A 25999-nucleotide genomic window follows, 5' to 3' on the forward strand; every position below is an offset into this window, starting at 1 on the left:
CAATCTGCTCTATAACCTGTAGATAGGACACTATATACAATCTGCTCCTCTATAACCTGTAGATAGGACACTATATACAATCTGCTCCTCCATAACCTATAGATAGGACACTATATACAATCTGCTCTATAACCTGTAGATAGGACACGATATACAATCTGCTCCTCTATAACCTGTAGATAGGACACTATATACAATCTGCTCTATAACCTGTAGATAGGACACTATATACAATCTGCTCCTGTATAACCTGTAGATAGGACACTATATACAATCTGCTCTATAACCTGTAGATAGGACACTATATACAATCTGCTCCTATATAACCTGTAGATAGGACACTATATACAATCTGCTCCTCTATAACCTGTAGATAGGACACTATATACAATCTGCTCTATAACCTGTAGATAGGACACTATATACAATCTGCTCCTGTATAACCTGTAGATAGGACACTATATACAATCTGCTCTATACCTGTAGATAGGACACTATATACAATCTGCTCCTCTATAACCTGTAGATAGGACACTATATACAATCTGCTCTATAACCTGTAGATAGGACACTATATACAATCTGCCCTCTATAACCTGTTGATAGGACACTATATACAATCTGCTCCTCTATAACCTGTAGATAGGACACTATATACAATCTGCTCTATAACCTGTAGATAGGACACTATATACAATCTGCTCCTCTATAACCTGTAGATAGGACACTATATACAATCTGCTCCTCTATAACCTATAGATAGGACACTATATACAATCTGCTCTATAACCTGTAGATAGGACACTATATACAATCTGCTCTATATCCTGTAGATAGGACACTATATACAATCTGCTCCTCTATAACCTGTAGATAGGACACTATATACAATCTTCTCCTGTATAACCTGTAGATAGGACACTATATACAATCTGCTCCTCTATAACCTATAGATAGGACACTATATACAATCTGCTCTATAACCTGTAGATAGGACACTATATACAATCTGCTCTATAACCTGTAGATAGGACACTATATACAATCTGCTCTATAACCTGTAGATAGGACACTATATACAATCTGCTCTATATCCTGTAGATAGGACACTATATACAATCTGCTCTATAACCTGTAGATAGGACACTATATACAATCTGCTCCTGTATAACCTGTAGATAGGACACGATATACAATCTGCTCCTCTATAACCTGTAGATAGGACACTATATACAATCTGCTCCTCCATAACCTATAGATAGGACACTATATACAATCTGCTCTATAACCTGTAGATAGGACACTATATACAATCTGCTCCTGTATAACCTGTAGATAGGACACGATATACAATCTGCTCCTCTATAACCTGTAGATAGGACACTATATACAATCTGCTCCCCTATACCCTGTAGATAGGACACTATATACAATCTGCTCTATATAACCTGTAGATAGGACACTATATACAATCTGCTCCTCTATAACCTGTAGATAGGACACTATATACAATCTGCTCCTCTATAACCTGTAGATAGGACACTATATACAATCTGCTCCTCTATAACCTGTAGATAGGACACTATATACAATCTGCTCTATAACCTGTAGATAGGACACTATATACAATCTGCTCCTCTATAACCTGTAGATAGGACACTATATACAATCTGCTCCTCTATAACCTGTAGATAGGACACTATATACAATCTGCTCCTCTATAACCTGTAGATAGGACACTATATACAATCTGCTCTATAACCTGTAGATAGGACACTATATACAATCTGCTCCTCTATAACCTGTAGATAAGACACTATATACAATCTGCTCTATAACCTGTAGATAGGACACTATATACAATCTGCTCCTCTATAACTTGTAGATAGGACACTATATACAATCTGCTCCTGTATAACCTGTAGATAGGACACTATATACAATCTGCTCCTCTATAACCTGTAGATAGGACACTATATACAATCTGCTCTGAAACCTGTAGATAGGACACTATATACAATCTGCTCCTCTATAACCTGTAGATAGGACACTATATACAATCTGCTGTATAACCTGTAGATAGGACACTATATACAATCTGCTCCTCTATATCCTGTAGATAGGACACTATATACAATCTGCTCTATAACCTGTAGATAGGACACTATATACAATCTGCTCTATAACCTGTAGATAGGACACTATATACAATCTGCTCCTCTATAATCTGTAGATAGGACACTATATACAATCTGCTCTATAACCTGTAGATAGGACACTATATACAATCTGCTCTATAACCTGTAGATAGGACACTATATACAATCTGCTCCCCTATAACCTGTAGATAGGACACTATATACAATCTGCTCCTCTATAACCTGTAGATAGGACACTATATACAATCTGCTCCTCTATAACCTGTAGATAGGACACTATATACAATCTGCTCTATAACCTGTAGATAGGACACTATATACAATCTGCTCTATAACCTGTAGATAGGACACTATATACAATCTCCTCTATAACCTGTAGATAGGACACTATATACAATCTGCTCCTCTATAACCTGTAGATAGAACACTATATACAATCTACTCCTCTATAACCTGTAGATAGGACACTATATACAATCTGCTCTATAACCTGTAGATAGGACACTATATACAATCTGCTCTATAACCTGTAGATAGGACACTATATACAATCTGCTCCTCTATAACCTGTAGATAGGACACTATATACAATCTGCTCTATAACCTGTAGATAGGACACTATATACAATCTGCTCCTCTATAACCTGTAGATAGGACACTATATACAATCTGCTCCTCTATAATCTGTAGATAGGACACTATATACAATCTGCTCTATAACCTGTAGATAGGACACTATATACAATCTGCTCTATAACCTGTAGATAGGACACTATATACAATCTGCTCCTCTATAACCTGTAGATAGGACACTATATACAATCTGCTCTATAACCTGTAGATAGGACACTATATACAATCTGCTCCTCTATAACCTGTAGATAGGACACTATATACAATCTGCTCTATAACCTGTAGATAGGACACTATATACAATCTGCTCCTCTATAACCTGTAGATAGGACACTATATACAATCTGCTCCTCTATAATCTGTAGATAGGACACTATATACAATCTGCTCTATAACCTGTAGATAGGACACTATATACAATCTGCTCTATAACCTGTAGATAGGACACTATATACAATCTGCTCCTCTATAACCTGTAGATAGGACACTATATACAATCTGCTGCTCTATAACCTGTAGATAGGACACTATATACAATCTGCTCTATAACCTGTAGATAGGACACTATATACAATCCGCTCCTCTATAACCTGTAGATAGGACACTATATACAATCTGCTCTATAACCTGTAGATAGGACACTATATACAATCTGCTCCTCTATAACCTGTAGATAGGACACTATATACAATCTGCTCCTCTATAACCTGTAGATAGGACACTATATACAATCTGCTCTATAACCTGTAGATAGGACACTATATACAATCTGCTCCTCTATAACCTGTAGATAGGACACTATATACAATCTGCTCCTGTATAACCTGTAGATAGGACACTATATACAATCTGCTCTATAATCTGTAGATAGGACACTATATACAATCTGCTCCTGTATAACCTGTAGATAGGACACTATATACAATCTGCCCCTCTATAACCTGTAGATAGGACACTATATACAATCTGCTCTATAATCTGTAGATAGGACACTATATACAATCTGCTCTATAACCTGTAGATAGGACACTATATACAATCTGCTCCTCTATAACCTGTAGATAGGACACTATATACAATCTGCTCTATAACCTGTAGATAGGACACTATATACAATCTGCTCCTGTATAACCTGTAGATAGGACACTATATACAATCTGCTCTATAATCTGTAGATAGGACACTATATACAATCTGCTCTATAACCTGTAGATAGGACACTATATACAATCTGCTCCTGTATAACCTGTAGATAGGACACTATATACAATCTGCTCTATAACCTGTAGATAGGACACTATATACAATCTGCTCTATAATCTGTAGATAGGACACTATATACAATCTGCTCCTGTATAACCTGTAGATAGGACACTATATACAATCTGCCCCTCTATAACCTGTAGATAGGACACTATATACAATCTGCTCTATAATCTGTAGATAGGACACTATATACAATCTGCTCTACAACCTGTAGATAGGACACTATATACAATCTGCTCTATAACCTGTAGATAGGACACTATATACAATCTGCTCTATAACCTGTAGATAGGACACTATATACAAACTGCTCTATAACCTGTAGATAGGACACTATATACAATCTGCTCTATAACCTGTAGATAGGACACTATATACAATCTGCTCCTCTATACCCTGTAGATAGGACACTATATACAATCTGCTCCTCTATAACCTGTAGATAGGACACTATATACAATCTGCCCCTCTATAACCTGTAGATAGGACACTATATACAATCTGCTCCTCTATAACCTGTAGATAGGACACTATATACAATCTGCTCCTCTATAACCTGTAGATAGGACACTATATACAATCTGCTCCTCTATAACCTGTAGATAGGACACTATATACAATCTGCTCCTCTATAACCTGTAGATAGGACACTATATACAATCTGCTCCTCTATAACCTGTAGATAGGACACTATATACAATCTGCTCCTCTATAACCTGTAGATAGGACACTATATACAATCTGCTCTATAACCTGTAGATAGGACACTATATACAATCTGCTCCTCTATAACCTGTAGATAGGACACTATATACAATCTGCTCCTGTATAACCTGTAGATAGGACACTATATACAATCTGCTCCTCTATAACCTGTAGATAGGACACTATATACAATCTGCTCTATAACCTGTAGATAGGACACTATATACAATCTGCTCTATAACCTGTAGATAGGACACTATATACAATCTGCTCCTCTATAACCTGTAGATAGGACACTATATACAATCTGCTCCTCCATAACCTATAGATAGGACACTATATACAATCTGCTCTATAACCTGTAGATAGGACACGATATACAATCTGCTCCTCTATAACCTGTAGATAGGACACTATATACAATCTGCTCTATAACCTGTAGATAGGACACTATATACAATCTGCTCCTGTATAACCTGTAGATAGGACACTATATACAATCTGCTCTATAACCTGTAGATAGGACACTATATACAATCTGCTCCTATATAACCTGTAGATAGGACACTATATACAATCTGCTCCTCTATAACCTGTAGATAGGACACTATATACAATCTGCTCTATAACCTGTAGATAGGACACTATATACAATCTGCTCCTGTATAACCTGTAGATAGGACACTATATACAATCTGCTCTATACCTGTAGATAGGACACTATATACAATCTGCTCCTCTATAACCTGTAGATAGGACACTATATACAATCTGCTCTATAACCTGTAGATAGGACACTATATACAATCTGCCCCTCTATAACCTGTTGATAGGACACTATATACAATCTGCTCCTCTATAACCTGTAGATAGGACACTATATACAATCTGCTCTATAACCTGTAGATAGGACACTATATACAATCTGCTCCTCTATAACCTGTAGATAGGACACTATATACAATCTGCTCCTCTATAACCTATAGATAGGACACTATATACAATCTGCTCTATAACCTGTAGATAGGACACTATATACAATCTGCTCTATATCCTGTAGATAGGACACTATATACAATCTGCTCCTCTATAACCTGTAGATAGGACACTATATACAATCTTCTCCTGTATAACCTGTAGATAGGACACTATATACAATCTGCTCCTCTATAACCTATAGATAGGACACTATATACAATCTGCTCTATAACCTGTAGATAGGACACTATATACAATCTGCTCTATAACCTGTAGATAGGACACTATATACAATCTGCTCTATAACCTGTAGATAGGACACTATATACAATCTGCTCTATATCCTGTAGATAGGACACTATATACAATCTGCTCTATAACCTGTAGATAGGACACTATATACAATCTGCTCCTGTATAACCTGTAGATAGGACACGATATACAATCTGCTCCTCTATAACCTGTAGATAGGACACTATATACAATCTGCTCCTCCATAACCTATAGATAGGACACTATATACAATCTGCTCTATAACCTGTAGATAGGACACTATATACAATCTGCTCCTGTATAACCTGTAGATAGGACACGATATACAATCTGCTCCTCTATAACCTGTAGATAGGACACTATATACAATCTGCTCCCCTATAACCTGTAGATAGGACACTATATACAATCTGCTCTATATAACCTGTAGATAGGACACTATATACAATCTGCTCCTCTATAACCTGTAGATAGGACACTATATACAATCTGCTCCTCTATAACCTGTAGATAGGACACTATATACAATCTGCTCCTCTATAACCTGTAGATAGGACACTATATACAATCTGCTCTATAACCTGTAGATAGGACACTATATACAATCTGCTCCTCTATAACCTGTAGATAGGACACTATATACAATCTGCTCCTCTATAACCTGTAGATAGGACACTATATACAATCTGCTCCTCTATAACCTGTAGATAGGACACTATATACAATCTGCTCTATAACCTGTAGATAGGACACTATATACAATCTGCTCCTCTATAACCTGTAGATAAGACACTATATACAATCTGCTCTATAACCTGTAGATAGGACACTATATACAATCTGCTCCTCTATAACTTGTAGATAGGACACTATATACAATCTGCTCCTGTATAACCTGTAGATAGGACACTATATACAATCTGCTCCTCTATAACCTGTAGATAGGACACTATATACAATCTGCTCTGAAACCTGTAGATAGGACACTATATACAATCTGCTCCTCTATAACCTGTAGATAGGACACTATATACAATCTGCTCTATAACCTGTAGATAGGACACTATATACAATCTGCTGTATAACCTGTAGATAGGACACTATATACAATCTGCTCCTCTATATCCTGTAGATAGGACACTATATACAATCTGCTCTATAACCTGTAGATAGGACACTATATACAATCTGCTCCTCTATAACCTGTAGATAGGACACTATATACAATCTGCTCCTCTATAACCTGTAGATAGGACACTATATACAATCTGCTCTATAACCTGTAGATAGGACACTATATACAATCTGCTCTATAACCTGTAGATAGGACACTATATACAATCTCCTCTATAACCTGTAGATAGGACACTATATACAATCTGCTCCTCTATAACCTGTAGATAGAACACTATATACAATCTACTCCTCTATAACCTGTAGATAGGACACTATATACAATCTGCTCTATAACCTGTAGATAGGACACTATATACAATCTGCTCTATAACCTGTAGATAGGACACTATATACAATCTGCTCCTCTATAACCTGTAGATAGGACACTATATACAATCTGCTCTATAACCTGTAGATAGGACACTATATACAATCTGCTCCTCTATAACCTGTAGATAGGACACTATATACAATCTGCTCCTCTATAATCTGTAGATAGGACACTATATACAATCTGCTCTATAACCTGTAGATAGGACACTATATACAATCTGCTCTATAACCTGTAGATAGGACACTATATACAATCTGCTCCTCTATAACCTGTAGATAGGACACTATATACAATCTGCTCTATAACCTGTAGATAGGACACTATATACAATCTGCTCTATAACCTGTAGATAGGACACTATATACAATCTGCTCTATAACCTGTAGATAGGACACTATATACAATCTGCTCCTCTATAACCTGTAGATAGGACACTATATACAATCCGCTCCTCTATAATCTGTAGATAGGACACTATATACAATCTGCTGCTCTATAACCTGTAGATAGGACACTATATACAATCTGCTCTATAACCTGTAGATAGGACACTATATACAATCCGCTCCTCTATAACCTGTAGATAGGACACTATATACAATCTGCTCTATAACCTGTAGATAGGACACTATATACAATCTGCTCCTCTATAACCTGTAGATAGGACACTATATACAATCTGCTCCTCTATAACCTGTAGATAGGACACTATATACAATCTGCTCTATAACCTGTAGATAGGACACTATATACAATCTGCTGCTCTATAACCTGTAGATAGGACACTATATACAATCTGCTGTATAACCTGTAGATAGGACACTATATACAATATGCTCCTCTATAACCTGTAGATAGGACACTATATACAATCTGCTCCTCTATAACCTGTAGATAGGACACTATATACAATCTGCTCTATAACCTGTAGATAGGACACTATATACAATCTGCCCCTCTATAACCTGTAGATAGGACACTATATACAATCTGCTCCTGTATAACCTGTAGATAGGACACTATATACAATCTGCTCTATAACCTGTAGATAGGACACTATATACAATCTGCTCCTGTATAACCTGTAGATAGGACACTATATACAATCTGCTCCTCTATAACCTGTAGATAGGACACTATATACAATCTGCTCCTCTATAACCTGTAGATAGGACACTATATACAATCTGCCCCTCTATAACCTGTAGATAGGACACTATATACAATCTGCTCCTCTATAACCTGTAGATAGGACACTATATACAATCTGCTCTATAACCTGTAGATAGGACACTATATACAATCTGCTCTATAACCTATAGATAGGACACTATATACAATCTGCTCTATAACCTGTAGATAGGACACTATATACAATCTGCTCCTCTATAACCTGTAGATAGGACACTATATACAATCTGCTCTATAACCTGTAGATAGGACACTATATACAATCTGCTCCTCTATAACCTGTAGATAGGACACTATATACAATCTGCTCCTCTATAACCTGTAGATAGGACACTATATACAATCTGCTCTATAACCTGTAGATAGGACACTATATACAATCTGCTCCTCTATAACCTGTAGATAGGACACTATATACAATCTGCTCCTCTATAACCTGTAGATAGGACACTATATACAATCTGCTCTATAACCTGTAGATAGGACACTATATACAATCTGCTCCTCTATAACCTGTAGATAGGACACTATATACAATCTGCTCCTCTATAACCTGTAGATAGGACACTATATACAATCTGCTCAGCTCTATTACAAGCACTTACCTCTCCTCGGTCGTTATCCAGGCAGTGCTTGGCATAGCGGCCCAGACAATATGAGTGAAAGTGATGAAAACAGTTGGTCTTTGTGAGACAGTCGTCTTCCTATGGGAGATGTGATAGAGAAGAAGGATGACAGAAAAGACAAGAGCTTTATGTAACCTGCCCCATACAGTCTCCTCGCTGACCTATCATGGCGCTTAGATTTACTGCACATTCAGCTATTTGGGTAATGGTGTGTAATCTGCCACACTCACAACATGACATGTTACAGGTCTGTGCCCACATTAGCTGAATTATACAATACAAGAGATTACCTGAAAGTCATAGAGACAGATGACACAGTGACCACGAGGAACGTTACTGGCCGTCAACATCTCCTTACCCTTCTACAAAGAAAGAAGTGTCACTTTTACAAACCTGATACTATGAGCAGAACTTTATAACAAAGTCTACCCTGGTCCACACGAGACACATCAATTAAGGATATCCTTTCTACCTCGGTCCATCATGGTAAATAGATTAAACACTTGGATACCCCGGGTACATATAACATACCCTGACTGACCCCAATCCATACCGATACCCTGATTTATGCTGGTCAATAAGAATCAAACCAGGCTCCAAGTTTTGCTTAATTGATATAAATGGTGATCTCCAGAAACACCGAAAGACAATCTTATGCATCATAACTAGGGTCAATTTCTTGAATGATGTCCTACATGATGACCTAGATCTATCTCAAGAATCACCTCCGGCATGATAAACCTAGGCCTGTCCCTTAAATGATCTCCTACATGATGAAACACATCTGGCTCTTAAATCATTGCCTGTAATGTTATCTCACATGATAAGTTAGATCTGTCTCCTGAATGACCTACTGCATAATGACCAAGACCAGTCTCCTGCATCATGCCCTACACAATGACCTAGACCAGTCTCCTGCATCACCCCCTACATAATGACCAAGACCAGTCTCCTGCATCACCCCCTACATAATGACCTAGACCAGTCTCCTGAATGACCTACTGCATAATGACCAAGACCAGTCTCCTGCATCATGCCCTACATAATGACCAAGACCAGTCTCCTGCATCATCCCTACATAATGACCTAGACCAGTCTCCTGCATCATCCCCTACATAATGACCTAGACCAGTCTCCTGCATCACCACCTACATAATGACCTAGACCAGTCTCCTGCATCACCCCCTACATAATGACCAAGACCAGTCTCCTGCATCATCCCCTACATAATGACCTAGACCAGTCTCCTGCATCATCCCCTACATAATGACCTAGACCAGTCTCCTGCATCATCCCCTACATAATGACCAAGACCAGTCTCCTGCATCATCCCCTACATAATGACCTAGACCAGTCTCCTGCATCATCCCCTACATAATGACCAAGACCAGTCTCCTGCATCACCCCCTACATAATGACCTAGACCAGTCTCCTGAATGACCTACTGCATACTGACCAAGACCAGTCTCCTGCATCATGCCCTACATAATGACCAAGACCAGTCTCCTGCATCATCCCCTACATAATGACCAAGACCAGTCTCCTGCATCATGCCCTACATAATGACCAAGACCAGTCTCCTGCATCATCCCCTACATAATGACCTAGACCAGTCTCCTGCATCATCCCCTACATAATGACCTAGACCAGTCTCCTGCATCACCACCTACATAATGACCTAGACCAGTCTCCTGCATCACCCCCTACATAATGACCAAGACCAGTCTCCTGCATCATCCCCTACATAATGACCTAGACCAGTCTCCTGCATCATCCCCTACATAATGACCTAGACCAGTCTCCTGCATCATCCCCTACATAATGACCAAGACCAGTCTCCTGCATCATCCCCTACATAATGACCTAGACCAGTCTCCTGCATCATCCCCTACATAATGACCAAGACCAGTCTCCTGCATCACCCCCTACATAATGACCTAGACCAGTCTCCTGAATGACCTACTGCATACTGACCAAGACCAGTCTCCTGCATCATGCCCTACATAATGACCAAGACCAGTCTCCTGCATCATCCCCTACATAATGACCTAGACCAGTCTCCTGCATCATCCCCTACATAATGACCAAGACCAGTCTCCTGCATCATCCCCTACATAATGACCTAGACCAGTCTCCTGCATCACCACCTACATAATGACCAAGACCAGTCTCCTGCATCATCCCCTACATAATGACCAAGACCAGTCTCCTGCATCACCACCTACATAATGACCTAGACCAGTCTCCTGCATCATCCCCTACATAATGACCAAGACCAGTCTCCTGCATCATCCCCTACATAATGACCAAGACCAGTCTCCTGCATCATCCCCTACATAATGACCAAGACCAGTCTCCTGCATCACCCCCTACATAATGACCTAGACCAGTCTCCTGCATCACCACCTACATAATGACCTAGACCAGTCTCCTGCATCACCACCTACATAATGACCTAGACCAGTCTCCTGCATCACCACCTACATAATGACCTAGACCAGTCTCCTGCATCACCCCCTACATAATGACCTAGACCAGTCTCCTGCATCACCACCTACATAATGACCTAGACCAGTCTCCTGCATCACCCCCTACATAATGACCTAGACCAGTCTCCTGCATCACCCCCTACATAATGACCAAGACCGGTCTCCTGCATCACCACCTACATAATGACCTAGACCAGTCTCCTGCATCACCCCCTACATAATGACCTAGACCAGTCTCCTGCATCACCCCCTACATAATGACCAAGACCGGTCTCCTGCATCACCACCTACATAATGACCTAGACCAGTCTCCTGCATCACCACCTACATAATGACCTAGACCAGTCTCCTGCATCACCCCCTACATAATGACCTAGACCAGTCTCCTGCATCACCCCCTACATAATGACCAAGACCAGTCTCCTGCATCACCCCCTACATAATGACCTAGACCCGTCTCCTGCATCACCACCTACATAATGACCTAGACCAGTCTCCTGCATCACCCCCTACATAATGACCAAGACCAGTCTCCTGCATCACCCCCTACATAATGACCTAGACCAGTCTCCTGCATCACCACCTACATAATGACCTAGACCAGTCTCCTGCATCACCCCCTACATAATGACCAAGACCAGTCTCCTGCATCACCCCCTACATAATGACCTAGACCAGTCTCCTGCATCACCACCTACATAATGACCTAGACCAGTCTCCTGCATCACCCCCTACATAATGACCTAGACCAGTCTCCTGCATCACCACCTACATAATGACCTAGACCAGTCTCCTGCATCACCCCCTACATAATGACCTAGACCAGTCTCCTGCATCACCACCTACATAATGACCTAGACCAGTCTCCTGCATCACCCCCTACATAATGACCTAGACCAGTCTCCTGCATCACCACCTACATAATGACCTAGACCAGTCTCCTGCATCACCCCCTACATAATGACCTAGACCAGTCTCCTGCATCACCACCTACATAATGACCTAGACCAGTCTCCTGCATCACCCCCTACATAATGACCTAGACCAGTCTCCTGCATCACCACCTACATAATGACCTAGACCAGTCTCCTGCATCACCACCTACATAATGACCTAGACCAGTCTCCTGCATCACCCCCTACATAATGACCTAGACCAGTCTCCTGCATCACCACCTACATAATGACCTAGACCAGTCTCCTGCATCATCCCCTACATAATGACCTAGACCAGTCTCCTGCATCACCACCTACATAATGACCTAGACCAGTCTCCTGCATCACCACCTACATAATGACCTAGACCAGTCTCCTGCATCACCCCCTACATAATGACCTAGACCAGTCTCCTGCATCACCACCTACATAATGACCTAGACCAGTCTCCTGCATCACCACCTACATAATGACCTAGACCAGTCTCCTGCATCACCCCCTACATAATGACCTAGACCAGTCTCCTGCATCACCACCTACATAATGACCTAGACCAGTCTCCTGCATCATCCCCTACATAATGACCTAGACCAGTCTCCTGCATCACCACCTACATAATGACCTAGACCAGTCTCCTGCATCACCACCTACATAATGACCTAGACCAGTCTCCTGCATCACCCCCTACATAATGACCTAGACCAGTCTCCTGCATCACCACCTACATAATGACCTAGACCAGTCTCCTGCATCACCCCCTACATAATGACCTAGACCAGTCTCCTGCATCATCCCCTACATAATGACCTAGACCAGTCTCCTGCATCACCCCCTACATAATGACCTAGACCAGTCTCCTGCATCACCCCCTATATAATGACCTAGACCAGTCTCCTGCATCACCCCCTACATAATGACCTAGACCAGTCTCCTGCATCACCCCCTATATAATGACCTAGACCAGTCTCCTGCATCATCCCCTACACAATGACCTAGACCAGTCTCCTGCATCATCCCCTACACAATGTCCTAGAGCGGTCTCCTGCATCACCCCCTACATAATGACTCAGAGTGAGCTAGAAATATATCCAACAAGACTAACCTCAATAAGTGCATAAAGGACTGGACATCCCACTGATTGTGCAGCAGTTGTGCGAAGAGTGCAAATAATACTGAAAAAACACAAATTAGAGACATCACAATGGGCAGGAGCAGGTACACGAAACGTTAGATCTAATACCAGACATATGAGCAGATGGCAAATTGTTCTGGGGCACATCCGCAGACAGATGCTGTATGGCATTTATTTATTTTCTTAGTATACTGACCTGCTCAGAATATAAGGCTCCTGGATGGTTATATGTGAATTGGCTCTTATTCTCCTCATGGGCGGTAACCTTTTGTTTTTTCTCTGACACCACCCACTTGGTTACATATAACCGTCTGAGCGCAACGTTGGGTTCAGGCAGAGCCGACTAAGCATGCACTGTCAGCCTTTTTGCAGAGGTCTTTTTCACGTGCTCGTGTAGTTCTGTGACCAAAATGGCCAATGGAGCATGCACAGTCGGCTCTGCCCAATTCCTGAAGTCACTCTTTTTGAGAGGACCTGATACTGGAGAAGGACCCAAGAGCCACCAATCCAGACTACAGGACTTCGGTATCTCTGCATCCTCCAAACTGAGGGATACCATTAGACAATCCTGAAAAAGGAGGTTGATTGTGGAGGAAATCGTTTAATTTGTTTAAGGTTTTTAGGTTTATGATTATCCTGAATTTTCAATCAGATTTCTTGACTATAAATAGAGGAGAACAGAAACCTGTCCCCAACTTCTTCTTTGGAACTGGGACAATCACCCCCCTCCTGAATAAGGGACCTCACTTCCTTCTGAAGGGCCTGTCTCCAGATGGGAGCCTTTGGGCAACAAGTAGGGGAAGAACTTGCCCGTCAGTACAGAGGAAAATTCTAGCCTGACTCCCCTTTAGAAGCCGAAATGTCCCTCCAGGTCTGAAGAACTGGGACAATCTCACTCCCACTGGGGACCTGGTGTCATTGCTGTGCTTCTATCAATCCCCTATTGCTTTTATTCTGGGGGTTCACACAACCTATTTTTTGTTTTTTCTTTATCCCTGGTCCCCCTTTTCCAGGTTTTTAGCCACATGGCCCTTCGTGCGGAGTTAGAAAAAGCCAAAGATCTGGCAGAAAGTTTAACAGAGTCTGCCAAGGCATCACCCATGACGTCCAAGACCTTCATGTGAGAAGGAATAGAGGCCTAAAGCTGCTCCCTAGGGGTACTGTCTTTAATGTGAGCCAGCCATTTAGCTGCAATACTAGGTCTAAAGACTATCTGCCGCAGCCTTCGAGGAGATCCTAAGAAAGGCATCAGTTTTCCTATCTAGGGGGTCCCCCAGGGAACCAATGTCCTCAAAAGGCAGAACACCCTTTTGAGAAACCTTGGCTACTGGGGTGTCCACACTAGGAGTCTTGCCCCAATCCTCAGTCATTTTCATCAAAGGGGCATTTCCTCTTTAGTGCAGATGGGACAAAGACTATCTGGATTTTTCCAATCCTTCATTAGAGATTTTTCATTATCATGAAGCGGGAATGATAATTTTCTTCCTCGGGGCTAAATCCTCAAACATGAAGCCTGAGATAAAGTAAATCTCCCTGGAATCTTCCAGCCTCATTGTAGCTCTAACTGCCTTTACTAAATAGTATGGCTCTTCCGTAGTCCTCCTCCATTACAGACATCAGAACCGGACATATCTGGGCTAACCAGAAGCAACGTCAGAAACCGGACGTGACATCACAAGCTGTCCTGCAGCCTCAGCAGAGGTCTAAAAAAGGATGTGGAACTGCAAGCTATCACCTGGAGCCCCTCCAGCAGTCCCAAAGAATAAGCCCCAGGCACTGTGGAGTGTCCTCTGCCTGAACCGGTCCTGGTAGTGGAAGAAGGGGAGAAGACCACAGAACAGACCAGGAGAGACTGGATATCAGGAAGCATAAGACTGGGCTCTGATGTGTGCAAATGGGTCAGGAAGAAACAAAGGAAAAGGGGGCTAATGGATTGAGAAATTGGAGGAGCTGTCAAGCCCGATTATATGGGGTTGGATACTTGACCAGGATCGATGGTGGTCTCAGTGCTGAGCTATATGTGAGTATCCTACAAGACAAGTTACTTGGTACACTCAAGTACTAGAAATATTAAATGGAGAACAGAGTGTCCCAGCAAGACAACGAGCAGAATAATACATCGAGCTTAGCAAAGAAATGGTTCAATGAGAATGAAGTAGAGGTGCTGCATTGGCCACCACAATCCTCAGACCTCAACTCAGGCCAATACTTGTGTGCAGAGAAAAAGAAAGGTTTAGAAGAGCTCTGGGATCAGATTTCCATAGAGACATGCTTGAATCTGATCGAGAACATGCCCAAAAGGATTCAGGTGGAGGTGAAAGCCAAAGGGGATTTATAAAATACTAAGAAAATAATTAAAATTTAGATCTTTAGGAGCAAAACCGTAAGAGTTACATGACAAGAATTTGCATAACTAATCACATGCTAAATAGTTGAAAGTCACATTTCTGTATGAGATAGCCAAGATGATTGTCTATAAGATGATGGGAGTGTCACGCTCCAAGCTGTAGTGGATGGGGAGATCTGGAGTCTGAAAGTCACAAGCCCAGAACATTGTTAGCTATTGCTCTTCAGTGTAAGGGTCACCTATACACAGCTGCCTGAGTGGTGCATATACACGACATACAGCTCAGGTTTGGTCCCGCATCTTAAAGTGCACTTCCAGTTATAAACACATTTTCATGAATGAATAGTATAGGTGAAAAGAAGAAACTTTGTAATACAACTTACTACAGAAATAGGTTTTCGGGAGTTACATTCTCCGTATTAGACTAAGAAGGGGAGGGAAGGTAGAAAAGACACTCAAATAATTGCTGCTCTTACACTCTGCTAGGTTATAGTTAGGTAGATAAGAGGCTACTGCTGCACAGAATGAGGCAATACATCAATTAAACAGCCAGCAGGAGAATCCTCCTCCTCCTCCTCCATAGAGTTGTATGTGCGAGGCTGAAGACTGAGCCGGATATAATGTACATGAGACGTCAGACTGAAGATGAAGAGCAGAAGGAAACAGATCCCCTCAATAAGATCTAGATTCAGCCGTACTATTCATGTATGACAAGCTCGCTAGAACTGGAGGTGCACGTTAATCCTTGAATTCTGGGGTATAAACCAGCACCTGATTTCTTATTAAAGGAGAGGGACCTTACCTGTCTATCTGCTCATCGCACAGGCCACGGGGATGGCTGACACTGATCTCAGGTGGCTCGCCCGGATACTGCAGGAAGGGTTACAAAAAGACAGTGTCAGCTTTATCGAAAGAGACCTGTCGGTGCGGCAGGATGGCTAGAATACAAAATGGTGTCTTTTCTTGAAGCTAAAAGGCGATAATAGTGTAAGGTAGCGCAACTTCATCCGGACATAGAACTGGAGACAGAAGGGCACAGAGCCAGAGACACCTGAGACATGGAGCAAGAGACAGACATAGAGCGAGACATGCCGGAGACTGAGGAGACAGACACAGAGCCAGAGACACCTGAGACACGGAGCAAGAGACAGACATAGAGCGAGACATGCCTGAGACTGAGGAGACAGACACAGAGCCAGAGACACCTGAGACATGGAGCAAGAGACAGACATAGAGCGAGACATGCCGGAGACTGAGGAGACAGAAACAGAGCCAGAGACACCTGATATACGGAGCAAGAGACAGACATAGAGCGAGACATGCCGGAGACTGAGGAGACAGACACAGAGCCAGAGACACCTGATATACGGAGCAAGAGACAGACATAGAGCGAGACATGCCGGAGACTGAGGAGACAGACACAGAGCCAGAGACACCTGATATACGGAGCAAGAGACAGACATAGAGCGAGACATGCCTGAGACTGAGGAGACAGACACAGACCCAGAGACACCTGAGACATGGAGCAAGAGACAGACATAGAGCGAGACATGCCGGAGACTGAGGAGACAGACACAGAGCCAGAGACACCTGAGACACGGAGCAAGAGACAGACATAGAGCGAGACATGCCTGAGACTGAGGAGACAGACACAGAGCCAGAGACACCTGATATACGGAGCAAGAGACAGACATAGAGCGAGACATGCCTGAGACTGAGGAGACAGACATAGAGCAAGACATGCCTGAGACTGTGGAGACAGACATAGAGCCAGAGACCCCTGAGACATGGAGCAAGAGACAGACATAGAGCGAGACATGCCTGAGACTGAGGAGACAGACACAGAGCCAGAGACACCTGATATACGGAGCAAGAGACAGACATAGAGCGAGACATGCCTGAGACTGAGGAGACAGACACAGAGCCAGAGACACCTGAGACATGGAGCAAGAGACAGACATAGAGCGAGACATGCCGGAGACTGAGGAGACAGACACAGAACAAAAGACCCCTGATATACGGAGCAAGAGACAGACATAGAGCGAGACATGCCTGAGACTGAGGAGACAGACACAGAACAAAAGACCCCTGATATACGGAGCAAGAGACAGACATAGAGCGAGACATGCCTGTGACTGAGGAGACAGACATAGAGCCAGAGACCCCTGAGACATGGAGCAAGAGACAGACATAGAGCGAGACATGCCGGAGACTGAGGAGACAGACACAGAGCCAGAGACACCTGATATACGGAGCAAGAGACAGACATAGAGTGAGACATGCCTGAGACTGAGGAGACAGACACAGAGCAAAAGACCCCTGATATACAGAGCAAGAGACAGACATAGAGCGAGACATGCCGGAGACTGAGGAGACAGACACAGAGCAAAAGACCCCTGATATACGGAGCAAGAGACAGACATAGAGCGAGACATGCCTGAGACTGAGGAGACAGACACAGAGCCAGAGACACCTGAGACACGGAGAAAGAGACAGACATAGAGCGAGACATGCCTGAGACTGAGGAGACAGACACAGAGCCAGAGACACCTGATGTACGGAGCAAGAGACAGACATAGAGCGAGACATGCCGGAGACTGAGGAGACAGACACAGAGCCAGAGACACCTGATATACGGAGCAAGAGACAGACATAGAGCGAGACATGCCTGAGACTGAGGAGACAGACACAGAGCCAGAGACACCTGATATACGGAGCAAGAGACAGACATAGAGCGAGACATGCCTGAGACTGAGGAGACAGACACAGAGCCAGAGACACCTGATATACGGAGCAAGAGACAGACATAGAGCGAGACATGCCTGAGACTGAGGAGACAGACACAGAGCCAGAGACACCTGAGACATGGAGCAAGAGACAGACATAGAGCGAGACATGCCTGAGACTGAGGAGACAGACACAGAGCCAGAGACACCTGATATACGGAGCAAGAGACAGAAATAGAGCGAGACATGCCTGAGACTGAGGAGACAGACACAGAGCCAGAGACACCTGATATACGGAGCAAGAGACAGACATAGAGCGAGACATGCCTGAGACTGAGGAGACAGACACAGAGCCAGAGACACCTGAGACATGGAGCAAGAGACAGACATAGAGCGAGACATGCCTGAGACTGAGGAGACAGACACAGAGCCAGAGACACCTGATATACGGAGCAAGAGACAGACATAGAGCGAGACATGCCTGAGACTGAGGAGACAGACATAGAGCCAGAGACCCCTGAGACATGGAGCAAGAGACAGACATAGAGCGAGACATGCCTGAGACTGAGGAGACAGACACAGAGCCAGAGACACCTGATATACGGAGCAAGAGACAGACATAGAGCGAGACATGCCTGAGACTGAGGAGACAGACACAGAACAAAAGACCCCTGATATACGGAGCAAGAGACAGACATAGAGCGAGACATGCCTGAGACTGAGGAGACAGACACAGAGCCAGAGACACCTGAGACATGGAGCAAGAGACAGACATAGAGCGAGACATGCCTGAGACTGAGGAGACAGACACAGAACAAAAGACCCCTGATATACGGAGCAAGAGACAGACATAGAGCGAGACATGCCTGAGACTGAGGAGACAGACACAGAGCCAGAGACACCTGAGACATGGAGCAAGAGACAGACATAGAGCGAGACATGCCTGAGACTGAGGAGACAGACACAGAGCCAGAGACACCTGAGACATGGAGCAAGAGACAGACATAGAGCGAGACATGCCTGAGACTGAGGAGACAGACACAGAGCCAGAGACACCTGATATACGGAGCAAGAGACATAGAGCGAGACATGCCGGAGACTGAGGAGACAGACACAGAGCCAGAGACACCTGATATACGGAGCAAGAGACAGACATAGAGCGAGACATGCCTGAGACTGAGGAGACAGACACAGAGCCAGAGACACCTGAGACATGGAGCAAGAGAAAGACATACAGCGAGACATGCCTGAGACTGAGGAGACAGACACAGAGCCAGAGACACCTGAGACATGGAGCAAGAGACAGACATAGAGCGAGACATGCCGGAGACTGAGGAGACAGACACAGAACAAAAGACCCCTGATATACGGAGCAAGAGACAGACATAGAGCGAGACATGCCTGAGACTGAGGAGACAGACACAGAGCCAGAGACACCTGAGACATGGAGCAAGAGACAGACATAGAGCGAGACATGCCTGAGACTGAGGAGACAGACACAGAGCCAGAGACCCCTGATATACGGAGCAAGAGACAGACATAGAGCGAGACATGCCGGAGACTGAGGAGACAGACACAGAGCCAGAGACACCTGATATACGGAGCAAGAGACAGACATAGAGCGAGACATGCCTGAGACTGAGGAGACAGACACAGAGCCAGAGACACCTGATATACGGAGCAAGAGACAGACATAGAGCGAGACATGCCTGAGACTGAGGAGACAGACACAGAGCCAGAGACACCTGAGACATGGAGCAAGAGACAGACATACAGCGAGACATGCCTGAGACTGAGGAGACAGACACAGAGCCAGAGACACCTGAGACATGGAGCAAGAGACAGACATAGAGCGAGACATGCCGGAGACTGAGGAGACAGACACAGAACAAAAGACCCCTGATATACGGAGCAAGAGACAGACATAGAGCGAGACATGCCGGAGACTGAGGAGACAGACACAGAGCCAGAGACCCCTGATATACGGAGCAAGAGACAGACATAGAGCGAGACATGCCTGAGACTGAGGAGACAGACACAGAGCCAGAGACACCTGAGACATGGAGCAAGAGACAGACATAGAGCGAGACATGCCGGAGACTGAGGAGACAGACACAGAGCCAGAGACACCTGATATACGGAGCAAGAGACAGACATAGAGCGAGACATGCCGGAGACTGAGGAGACAGACACAGAGCCAGAGACACCTGATATACGGAGCAAGAGACAGACATAGAGCGAGACATGCCTGAGACTGAGGAGACAGACACAGAGCCAGAGACACCTGAGACATGGAGCAAGAGACAGACATAGAGCGAGACATGCCTGAGACTGAGGAGACAGACACAGAGCCAGAGACACCTGATATACGGAGCAAGAGACAGACATAGAGCGAGACATGCCTAAGACTGAGGAGACAGACATAGAGCAAGACATGCCTGAGACTGTGGAGACAGACATAGAGCCAGAGACCCCTGAGACATGGAGCAAGAGACAGACATAGAGCGAGACATGCCTGAGACTGAGGAGACAGACACAGAGCCAGAGACACCTGATATACGGAGCAAGAGACAGACATAGAGCGAGACATGCCTGAGACTGAGGAGACAGACACAGAGCCAGAGACACCTGAGACATGGAGCAAGAGACAGACATAGAGCGAGACATGCCGGAGACTGAGGAGACAGACACAGAACAAAAGACCCCTGATATACGGAGCAAGAGACAGACATAGAGCGAGACATGCCTGAGACTGAGGAGACAGACACAGAACAAAAGACCCCTGATATACGGAGCAAGAGACAGACATAGAGCGAGACATGCCTGTGACTGAGGAGACAGACATAGAGCCAGAGACCCCTGAGACATGGAGCAAGAGACAGACATAGAGCGAGACATGCCGGAGACTGAGGAGACAGACACAGAGCCAGAGACACCTGATATACGGAGCAAGAGACAGACATAGAGTGAGACATGCCTGAGACTGAGGAGACAGACACAGAGCAAAAGACCCCTGATATACAGAGCAAGAGACAGACATAGAGCGAGACATGCCGGAGACTGAGGAGACAGACACAGAGCAAAAGACCCCTGATATACGGAGCAAGAGACAGACATAGAGCGAGACATGCCTGAGACTGAGGAGACAGACACAGAGCCAGAGACACCTGAGACACGGAGAAAGAGACAGACATAGAGCGAGACATGCCTGAGACTGAGGAGACAGACACAGAGCCAGAGACACCTGATGTACGGAGCAAGAGACAGACATAGAGCGAGACATGCCGGAGACTGAGGAGACAGACACAGAGCCAGAGACACCTGATATACGGAGCAAGAGACAGACATAGAGCGAGACATGCCTGAGACTGAGGAGACAGACACAGAGCCAGAGACACCTGATATACGGAGCAAGAGACAGACATAGAGCGAGACATGCCTGAGACTGAGGAGACAGACACAGAGCCAGAGACACCTGATATACGGAGCAAGAGACAGACATAGAGCGAGACATGCCTGAGACTGAGGAGACAGACACAGAGCTAGAGACACCTGAGACATGGAGCAAGAGACAGACATAGAGCGAGACATGCCTGAGACTGAGGAGACAGACACAGAGCCAGAGACACCTGATATACGGAGCAAGAGACAGAAATAGAGCGAGACATGCCTGAGACTGAGGAGACAGACACAGAGCCAGAGACACCTGATATACGGAGCAAGAGACAGACATAGAGCGAGACATGCCTGAGACTGAGGAGACAGACACAGAGCCAGAGACACCTGAGACATGGAGCAAGAGACAGACATAGAGCGAGACATGCCTGAGACTGAGGAGACAGACACAGAGCCAGAGACACCTGATATACGGAGCAAGAGACAGACATAGAGCGAGACATGCCTGAGACTGAGGAGACAGACATAGAGCCAGAGACCCCTGAGACATGGAGCAAGAGACAGACATAGAGCGAGACATGCCTGAGACTGAGGAGACAGACACAGAGCCAGAGACACCTGATATACGGAGCAAGAGACAGACATAGAGCGAGACATGCCTGAGACTGAGGAGACAGACACAGAACAAAAGACCCCTGATATACGGAGCAAGAGACAGACATAGAGCGAGACATGCCTGAGACTGAGGAGACAGACACAGAGCCAGAGACACCTGAGACATGGAGCAAGAGACAGACATAGAGCGAGACATGCCGGAGACTGAGGAGACAGACACAGAACAAAAGACTCCTCATATACGGAGCAAGAGACAGACATAGAGTGAGACATGCCTGAGACTGAGGAGACAGACACAGAGCCAGAGACACCTGAGACATGGAGCAAGAGACAGACATAGAGCGAGACATGCCGGAGACTGAGGAGACAGACATAGAGCCAGAGACACCTGAGACACGGAGCAAGAGACAGACATAGAGCGAGACATGCCTGAGACTGAGGAGACAGACACAGAGCCAGAGACACCTGATATACGGAGCAAGAGACAGACATAGAGCGAGACATGCCGGAGACTGAGGAGACAGACACAGAGCCAGAGACACCTGATATACGGAGCAAGAGACAGACATAGAGCGAGACATGCCTGAGACTGAGGAGACAGACACAGAGCCAGAGACACTTGATATACGGAGCAAGAGACAGACATAGAGCGAGACATGCCTGAGACTGAGGAGACAGACACAGAGCCAGAGACACCTGAGACATGGAGCAAGAGACAGACATAGAGCGAGACATGCCTGAGACTGAGGAGACAGACACAGAGCCAGAGACACCTGAGACATGGAGCAAGAGAAAGACATACAGCGAGACATGCCTGAGACTGAGGAGACAGACACAGAGCCAGAGACACCTGAGACATGGAGCAAGAGACAGACATAGAGCGAGACATGCCGGAGACTGAGGAGACAGACACAGAACAAAAGACCCCTGATATACGGAGCAAGAGACAGACATAGAGCGAGACATGCCTGAGACTGAGGAGACAGACACAGAGCCAGAGACACCTGAGACATGGAGCAAGAGACAGACATAGAGCGAGACATGCCTGAGACTGAGGAGACAGACACAGAGCCAGAGACCCCTGATATACGGAGCAAGAGACAGACATAGAGCGAGACATGCCGGAGACTGAGGAGACAGACACAGAGCCAGAGACACCTGATATACGGAGCAAGAGACAGACATAGAGCGAGACATGCCTGAGACTGAGGAGACAGACACAGAGCCAGAGACCCCTGATATACGGAGCAAGAGACAGACATAGAGCGAGACATGCCTGAGACTGAGGAGACAGACACAGAGCCAGAGACACCTGAGACATGGAGCAAGAGACAGACATAGAGCGAGACATGCCTGAGACTGAGGAGACAGACACAGAGCCAGAGACACCTGATATACGGAGCAAGAGACAGACATAGAGCGAGACATGCCTGAGACTGAGGAGACAGACACAGAGCCAGAGACACCTGAGACATGGAGCAAGAGACAGACATACAGCGAGACATGCCTGAGACTGAGGAGACAGACACAGAGCCAGAGACACCTGAGACATGGAGCAAGAGACAGACATAGAGCGAGACATGCCGGAGACTGAGGAGACAGACACAGAACAAAAGACCCCTGATATACGGAGCAAGAGACAGACATAGAGCGAGACATGCCGGAGACTGAGGAGACAGACACAGAGCCAGAGACACCTGATATACGGAGCAAGAGACAGACATAGAGCGAGACATGCCGGAGACTGAGGAGACAGACACAGAGCCAGAGACACCTGAGACATGGAGCAAGAGACAGACATAGAGCGAGACATGCCTGAGACTGAGGAGACAGACACAGAGCCAGAGACCCCTGAGACATGGAGCAAGAGACAGACATAGAGCGAGACATGCCGGAGACTGAGGAGACAGACACAGAGCAAGAGACACCTGATATACGGAGCAAGAGACAGACATAGAGCGAGACATGCCGGAGACTGAGGAGACAGACACAGAGCCAGAGACACCTGAGACATGGAGCAAGAGACAGACATAGAGCGAGACATGCCGGAGACTGAGGAGACAGACACAGAGCCAGAGACACCTGATATACGGAGCAAGAGACAGACATAGAGCGAGACATGCCGGAGACTGAGGAGACAGACACAGAGCCAGAGACACCTGAGACATGGAGCAAGAGACAGACATAGAGCGAGACATGCCGGAGACTGAGGAGACAGACACAGAGCCAGAGACACCTGAGACATGGAGCAAGAGACAGACATAGAGCGAGACATGCCGGAGACTGAGGAGACAGACACAGAGCCAGAGACACCTGAGACATGGAGCAAGAGACAGACATAGAGCGAGACATGCCGGAGACTGAGGAGACAGACACAGAGCCAGAGACACCTGATATACGGAGCAAGAGACAGACATAGAGCGAGACATGCCTGAGACTGAGGAGACAGACACAGAGCCAGAGACACCTGATATACGGAGCAAGAGACAGACATAGAGCGAGACATGCCGGAGACTGAGGAAACAGACACAGAGCCAGAGACACCTGATATACGGAGCAAGAGACAGACATAGAGCGAGACATGCCTGAGACTGAGGAGACAGACACAGAGCCAGAGACACCTGAGACACGGAGCAAGAGACAGACATAGAGCGAGACATGCCTGAGACTGAGGAGACAGACACAGAGCCAGAGACACCTGAGACATGGAGCAAGAGACAGACATACAGCGAGACATGCCGGAGACTGAGGAGACAGACACAGAGCCAGAGACACCTGATATACGGAGCAAGAGACAGACATAGAGCGAGACATGCCGGAGACTGAGGAGACAGACACAGAGCCAGAGACACCTGATATACGGAGCAAGAGACAGACATAGAGCGAGACATGCCTGAGACTGAGGAGACAGACACAGAGCCAGAGACACCTGAGACATGGAGCAAGAGACAGACATAGAGCGAGACATGCCGGAGACTGAGGAGACAGACACAGAGCCAGAGACACCTGAGACATGGA

The 25999-nt window shown here is 45.0% G+C and overlaps 1 protein-coding gene across 1 annotated transcript in view; it reads right to left on the minus strand.

Annotated features, from left to right (window-relative positions):
* RNF25 (ring finger protein 25) overlaps positions 1-25999 on the minus strand; it is an 88867-nt gene that overhangs the window by 15508 nt on the left and 47360 nt on the right. Inside the window, exons 4-7 of the mRNA XM_075285049.1 lie at positions 17047-17114; positions 13868-13937; positions 9632-9703; positions 9321-9419 (exon numbers count right to left, since the gene is read on the minus strand). Coding sequence (XP_075141150.1) covers positions 9321-9419; positions 9632-9703; positions 13868-13937; positions 17047-17114 — 309 coding nt within the window. The remainder of the gene's footprint in view (positions 1-9320; positions 9420-9631; positions 9704-13867; positions 13938-17046; positions 17115-25999) is intronic.

Source organism: Leptodactylus fuscus, chromosome 8 (assembly GCF_031893055.1).
Source record: "Leptodactylus fuscus isolate aLepFus1 chromosome 8, aLepFus1.hap2, whole genome shotgun sequence".
Lineage (NCBI taxonomy): Eukaryota > Metazoa > Chordata > Amphibia > Anura > Leptodactylidae > Leptodactylus > Leptodactylus fuscus.